This window comes from Carettochelys insculpta, chromosome 1 (assembly GCF_033958435.1).
Source record: "Carettochelys insculpta isolate YL-2023 chromosome 1, ASM3395843v1, whole genome shotgun sequence".
Lineage (NCBI taxonomy): Eukaryota > Metazoa > Chordata > Testudines > Carettochelyidae > Carettochelys > Carettochelys insculpta.
The window spans coordinates 4216599-4224400 of record NC_134137.1 but is presented as its reverse complement, the minus strand read 5'-3'; the positions used below and the strand labels follow the sequence as shown (position 1 = coordinate 4224400).

Below are 7802 nucleotides of genomic sequence, written 5' to 3'. Positions count from 1 at the left end.
CGGGGAAATAAAAGGGAGATAAAAAAGGAAACACAGGTGGCCAAAATAGTATTAAAGTACTATAGGTAAAGTATTTCTCCACATCCTGAATATGAATGACATGAATTTAAATAGGCTTTGTATGAGAATGGCCCTGGTGGGCACAGACCCAAAGGAGGTTCTTTTAGAATATTGTGAAGCAAAAACTACAACATTATATGAGATCCACAAAACAATTTGTGGTCCTAAAAAAAATGTTGACAAAGGGGCTTCAGTTACTGTTCAAGATGTTGACCCCTAGGAGGGAATAAGAGGAACTTAAATAAATGTACATGCAAATATATAAATAAAACCAAAAACAAAAAGCCTCTTAAAGTGTAACATGAAGTCTCCTAATCCCTGGTGGCTGATAACATAAAGATGGCTCCTAATGTTTGAGCTGAAAAAAGAATCCACAGACTTTCTCCTTCTGAACTGAAAGAGAAATGCCCAAGACCCGAAGTGCTACTAACACTACAGTAAACTTGTCTCGCACGAGTGGGCAGGATGGGGGCACCCCAGCTGTCCATTACTGACAGCCTATAACTTTGAGCTTCTTGCCTGAGAAGTAGGGTGCAGTGCGCCTAATAAAACATATGAAGAGAGATGTAGAATTAATTGTGAGAAAATGCCGCCTTGTTGCATTCCTATCAGATCGTTAATGATGGTTAATGGTTAATTATAGGGGCAAGAAGCACCCATGCTGTGGAACTGAAGATGCCCCACTGAACCCAGCATGGCAGCTTCCAACTGGAGCACAACTTCCCACTCCACCTTCATCCTTCTCGGGGTCCCAGGGCTGGAGGAGTTACATGTCTGGATCTCCATCGCCTTCTGCTTTGCCTACATCGTGTCCCTTGTGGGGAACAGCCTCCTCCTGGTTGTTATCAAGACGGAGCCGAGCCTCCATGAGCCCATGTACCTATTCCTCGCCATGCTGGCGTTCGCTGACCTCATCATCTCCACCACCGCTGTGCCCAAAATCCTCTGCATTTTCTGGTCCAGGGACCGGACCATTCATATTGATGCATGTGTGGCCCAGATGTTTTTGATTCATGTAATTGGTTCAATGGAGTCTGGGTTCATGCTGGCCATGGCCTTTGATCGCTATGTTGCTATCTGTAAACCGCTGCGACACTCGGCCATCCTGACCAATCGGACAATAGCCAAGATAGGGCTGGGCATTGTAATAAGGGCGACCACGTTACTGAGCCCATACCCATTCGTGCTGAAGCTGATCCCTTACTGCAGAACCAATGTCATTTCTCACACCTATTGTGAGTTCATGACACTGGTGAAACTGGCCTGTGTGGATGCAACAGTCATAAGTTTCTACAGTTTAGCTATTGCACTTGTTTTTGGGGGCCTAGATCTTATCCTCATTGTCCTGTCCTACATCCTGATCCTTCGGACTGTCTTCAGCCTCCCCTGTAAGGATGCATGGCGCAAGTCCTTGAGCACCTGTAGCTCCCACTTCTTCATGGTGCTGGTGTTTTACGTTCCCTCGGCCTTCAGCTACCTCACTAATCGTTTTGGCCAGGTGGCTCCCTATGTGCGCATCCTCATGGCCAACCTGTGCCTCCTCTTCCCTCCCATGATGAACCCCATCATCTATGGGGTGGGAACCCCAGGCATCCGGCAGAGAGCACTCCACATCTTGAGTATCAAACCAGCCTGAAGGTCCATGGACAGGCTCTGGGATTTGGGAGCAAAGGTGACTTGAGGGTCAGTAAGGCCAGAGATCCTGATGGCTCAGTAACCCCTCCTGTGGAAGTCAACTTCTGTCTAGGAGCAAAGCTCATAAACTTACTTGTCTCTGTGTGCAGCTGAATTTTTCTTTTGTCTTCAGGCCACACTCCTCTGCCTCACTGAGCAGCCAGGCTAAGAAGTGTTCTTATATCTCTGGAGCAAACACATCTTTGATTTTTCACTTCCCTAGAACATTGTTATCATCTGTCATTTCCACCTGACCGAGACAGATTCAGGCCTCATTGTGAAAGATGGTGTGGAACTCAGAGCTAGAATTCATCCCCACTCAAGAATTTCTATCTCCTGGGACAAGACAGAGAAACCCTGGTCAAGGCAGGTTTGCCATCACCCCACTTCAGCTGTATGGGTGAAGCCCAGGGAGTCCACAGACTTACTCAAGGTCATAAAGGGATTCTGAGACAAATCCAGCAAATGCTCCAGGGAGCCAGACAGTCTCTCCCAAGTGGAGGTGGGGAAGAAAGTTCTCCTGGGAGCACATTAGCCGTAGCTGTCCCATGAAGGAGGACACTTTCTTCTAGACCACTTTGAATGGCAGCTCTCAGGGGAGCTAACCCTAACCCTAACCCTAACCTGAGAGAGAACTCTGATCAGACCCCTCGTCCCTGGCCTTACCCACAAGACCAGGTCTTAGATGCCACAGAAATAAATGATGCCCAACTGGCTGTCTCTCTCGCCTTATCCCACTGCCTCATGCCCCTGCATCAGTCCCTGTCTTCTCCACTACACACCCTTTCAGGCCAACCTTGCTGCCTTTTCCCCGAGCCAACAACTTCTCACAACCAGCTGTCTGCAACACTCTGCCTTCTTGCACCCTCATGCACCCGGCCAGATGCCTCTCTCCCACTCTTACTGTCTTCCTGAAGTGGGATGGTGTTTGCTGTGGATCATCTTCGTGCAGCCCAGGGTGAAAGCAACTGCAGTGTGTTTGAGGTACTAATCTATAGCAACCCCAGGCCTTTTTGACTCTTTTTTAGCTTGTGGTCCACTATGAGCCTCAGATCCCTTTCTGTGGTATTCCTTCCTCCAGAGTCCCCTCCAATCTGAATGTGTGAAACTGACTGTTAATCCAGAAGTGGAGCACTTTGCATTTGTTTTTATTAACCTTCATCCTATTTGCCTCAGACCATTTCTGCAATTTCTCCATATCTTTTTGAATTCTGACCCTATGCTCCAAAGCAGTTGCAATCCCTCCCAGCTTGGTATCATCTGAAAACTGAATAACATTCTCCATATTGCAAGAGCTCAATCACTGATGAAGATACTGAACAGAACTAGTCCCAATACAGACCCCTGTAGAACCCCACATGTTATGCCCTTCCAGCATGACTGAACCAATAATAACCACTCTGTGTGAATGGTTACACAGCCACTTATGCATCCACGTAACAGTTGCCTAGTTTTTCGATAAGAAGATCATGTGAAACCATGTCAAATACATTACTAAACTTAGGTATACCACGTCCACCGCTTCTTCCTTATCTACAAGACTTGATGTTCTGTCAAATAAAGCTATCTGATTGTTCTGGCATGATTTGTTCTTCACCGGTCTTTTCTGTCTGATACATGTCACTTTATTTTTTTTCCAGAAGTTTGCAGATGAATTCATTAATTACTTGTTCCATTATAGTTCCTGGCACAGGGGTTAAACTGACTGTTCTGTTGTTTCCTGTGTTGTTCTGTTTTCCCTTTCAAAGATAGACACTGTATTTGCCCTTTTCCAGTATTCAAGAATCTCTCCAACTTCCAGAACTTTTCAAAGGTGTTTGCTAACGGTTCCAATACCTCCTCTGTCAGCTCCTTGAGTACGCAAGGATGAATTTCATCAGCCTCTTGTGACATGCAGACACCTACTTTTTCTAAGCAACTTTTAACTTTTTTTAAATTTAATTTAATTTACTTTAATTTTTATTTTATCCTCTAAACTTCCCCTCTTCTCCCTGCATTCACCACAGAATCATAGACTCATCGAACACTAGGACTGGAAGGGACCTCGAGAGGCCATCGAGTCCAGCCCCCTGCCCCAATGGCAGGACCATGTACCATCCAAACCACCCCTGATAGACATCTATCTAACCTGTTCTTAAATATCTCCAGCGATGGAGATTCCACAACCTCCCTTGGCAATTTATTCAACTGTTTGACCACCCTGACAGTTAGGAACTTTTTCCTAATGTCCAACCTAAACCTCCCTTGCTGCAGTTTAAGCCCGTTGCCTCTTGTTCTGTCCTCAGAGGCCAAGAAGAGCAAGTTTTCTCCTTCCTCCTTATGACTCCTTTTTAGATACCTGAAAACTGCTATCATGTCTCCTTTCAATCTTTTTTTTTTCCAAACTAAACAAGCCCAATTCTTTCAACCTTTGTATATAGGTCACATTCTCTAGACCTTTAATCATTCTTGTTGCTCTTTTCTGAACCCTCTCTAATTTCTCCGCTTCTTTTTTGAACTGTGGTGCCCAGAACTGGACACAATACTCCAGCTGAGGCCTAACCAGCGCAGAGTAGAGTGGGAGAATGACTTCTCGTGTCTTGTTCACAACACACCTGTTAATGCATCCCACAATCACGTTTGCTTTTTTTGCAACAGCATCACACTGTTGACTCATATTTAGCTTGTGGTCCACTAGAATCCCTATATCCCTTTCTGCTGTAGTCGTTCCTAGACAGTCTCTCCCCATTCTGTATGTGTGAAACTGATTGTTCCTTCCCAAGTGGAGCACTTTGCATTTGTCCTTATTAAACTTCATCCTGTTTACCTTCAGACAATTTCTCCAATTTATCCAGATTATTTGAATTATGACCCTATCCTCCAAAGCAGTTGCAACCCCTCCCAGCTTGGTATCATCTGCAAACTTAATAAGCATACTTTCTGTGCCAATATCTAAATTATTGATGAACACATTGAACAGGACTGGTCCTAACACAGACCCCTGCGGAATCCCACTTGTTATACTGTTCCAGAAGGATTGAGAACCATTAAGAACTATTCTCTGGGTACGGTTATCCAGCCAGTTATGCACCCACCTTATAGCAGCCTCATCTAAATTGTATTTGCCTAGTTTTTTTATAAGAATATCATGAGAGACCGTACCAAATGCTTTACTGAAGTCTGGGTAGACAACATCTACCACTTCTCCCTTATCCACAAGGCTCATTATCCTATCAAGGAAAGCTATCAGATTACTTTGACAAGATTTATTCCTTACAAACCCATGATGGCTGTTTCCTATTACCTTACCACCTTCCAAGTGCTTGCAGATGATTTCTTTCATTACCCTGCTTCATTATCTTTCCTGGCACTGAAATTAAGCTGACTGGCCTGTAGTTTCCTGGGTTATTCTTATTCCTCTTTTTATAAATGGATATTATATTTGCCCTTTTCCAGTCTTCTGGAACCTTTCTTGTCTCCCATGATTTTCCAAAGATGACAGAAAAAGGCTCAGATACCTCCTCTATCAGCTCCTTGAGTATTCTAGGGTGCATTTCATCAGGCCCTGGTGACTTTCAGACATCTAATTTTCCTAAGTGATTTTTAACTTTTTTTTTTTTATTTCAATTTCTAACCCTACCCATTTCCCACTAGTATTCACTATATTAGGCATTCCTTCATCAGACTTCTCAGTGAAGACTGAAACAAAGAAGTCATTAAGCATCTCTGACATTTTTAAGTTCCCTGTTATTGTTTCTCCCTCCTCACTGAGCAACAGCCCTACCCTGTCCCTGGTCTTCCTTTTGTTTCTAATATATTTATAAAATGCCTTCTTGTTTCTCTTTATGCCTGTAGCTAGTTTGAGCTCATTTTGTGCCTTAGCCTTTCTAATCTTTCTCCTGCATTCTTGTGTTGTTTGCCTATATTCATCCTTTGTAATTTTTCCTTGTTTCCATTTTTTATACAATTCCTTTTTTATTTTGAGATCATTAAAGATCTCCTGGTTAAGCCAAGGTGGTCTTTTTCCATATTTTCTATCTTTCCTACACAGTGGGATAGCTTGCTTTTGGACTCTTAATAATGTCCCTTTGAAAAACTGCCAACTCTCCTCAGCTGTTTTTCCCCTCAGCTTTGCTTCCCATGGGACCTTACCTACCAGCTCTCTGAGTTTACCAAAATCTGCCCTCCTGAAATCCATTATATCTGTTTTGCCGTTTTCTGTTCTACTCTTCCTTAGAATTGTGAAGTCTGTGATTTCATGATGACTTTCACCCAAGCTGCCTTCCACTTTCAAGTTCTCTACCAATTCCTCCCTATTCGTTAAAATCAAATCTAAAACAGCTTCCACCCTGGTAGCTTTTTCAACCTTTTGGAATAAAAAATTGTCTCCAATATAATCCAAGAATTTACTGGGTAGTCTGTGCCCCGCTGTATTAGTTTCCCAACATATATCTGGATAGTTGAAGTCCCCCATCGCCACCAAATCTGGGTCCCTGCTTGACTTTGTTAGTTTAAAAAAAGCCTCATCCACCTCTTCCACCTGGCTAGGCGGCCTGTAGTAGATGCCTATCAGGACAACACCCTTGTGTTTTACACCTCTTAGTCTAACCCAGAGACTCTCAACATGTACATCTCCTATGTCCATCTCCACCTCAGTCCAAGTGTGTACATTTTTAAGATATAAGGCAACACGTCCCCCCTTTCTTCCCTGTCTATCCTTCCTAAGCAGGCTGCACCCTTCAATACCAACATTCCAATCATGTGTATTATCCCACCAAGTTTCTGTGATGCCAACGATGTCATAATTATATTTATTTATTAGCACTTCCAGCTCTTCCTGTTTATTACCCTTACTTCTTGCATTTGTATATAGGCATCTAAGATATTGATTTGATCTTGCCTCCCTGTTTTGCCCTGACCCTCTTTTTACTCTGACATTGTTGCCCATGCTGCCTTTCATTTCTGACCCATCACCCAGGTTTCCATGTTCTCCACTTACCTGTGGGCTTTGCTTCCCTGCCCCCGTTGAACCTAGTTTAAAGCCCTCCTCACTAGGTTAGCCGTACGGTCTTTCCACTCCTTGAAAGGTGAACATCATCTCTGCCCAGTGGTCCTCCCTGAAATAGCATCCCGTGGTCAAGGAAGCCAAAGCCTTCCTGGAGACACCATCTTCGAAGTCAGGCATTCACCCCTAGGATGCACCTTTCTCTGCCTGGGCTCCTACCACTGACAGGCAGGATTGAGGAGAATACCACCTGTGCCCCAAACTCCTTCACCTGTGCCCCCAGAGCCCTGAAATCACTCTTGACCTGCTCAACATCATACCTCACAGTATTGTTAGTGCCCACATGGATGAGAAGCATGGGATAGTAGTCAGAGGGCCTGATAATCCTCCACAGCGCCTCCGTAACATCTCGGATACGGGCCCCAGGCAGACAGCACACCTCCTGAGATGAAATGTCAGGGTGACAGATGGGCACCTCCGTCCCCCTCAGAAGAGAATCCCCGACCACCACTACTCTGTGTTTCCTCCTCGCAGTGGTGGCAGCAGACTTGCCAGCCTTGGGGGTACGAGGCTTCTCCTCTGTTGTATGGGGCGATTCTTTGTCTCCTGTATCAAGTACAGCATAACGGTTTTCCAGTACCACGGTGGGAGGGTTCTGAGCAGGGGTGGAACACTGCCTGCTGCCAGAAGTAACCAGCTGCCAGTGTCCACCCTGGTCCACGTCCTCCAGTGGTTTATCAGCCGTCCTGTGCACTGGGACAGTTACCTCCGCAGTCTCCACCTGAATACTATCCAGGAACTGCTCATGGACTCGGATACTCCTCAACCTGGCCACCTCCTCCTGTAGCTCTCCCACCTGCCACCTGAGAGATTCCACCATCAGGCACCTTTCACACTGAATATTCCCCTCAGTCTGGGTATCAGTAAGTGGGAACGGCAAGCCACAGTCCTTGCAGAACCACACCAGGATCTGGGTAGAAACATCCATGGTCAGGCAGTTTCCCAGTGCCACAGTGGGAGGGTTCTGAGCAGGGGTGGAACACTGCCTACTGCCAGCAGTAACCAGCTGCCAGTGTCCACCCTG

The 7802-nt window shown here is 45.3% G+C and overlaps 1 protein-coding gene across 1 annotated transcript; it reads left to right on the top strand.

Moving 5' to 3' along the window:
• The first annotated feature begins 754 nt into the window (after positions 1–754).
• Positions 755–1696, top strand: LOC142002230 (olfactory receptor 52K2-like). The gene has a single exon (XM_074978168.1). It carries the CDS (start codon positions 755–757, stop codon positions 1694–1696), a length of 942 nt encoding a protein of 313 aa, XP_074834269.1.
• The last annotated feature ends 6106 nt before the right edge of the window (positions 1697–7802 follow it).

What these genes read in the sequence shown, in the direction of transcription:
- LOC142002230 (XM_074978168.1), top strand. Translation starts at nt 755, where the DNA reads ATGGCAGCTTCCAACTGGAGCACAACTTCCCACTCCACCTTCATCCTT.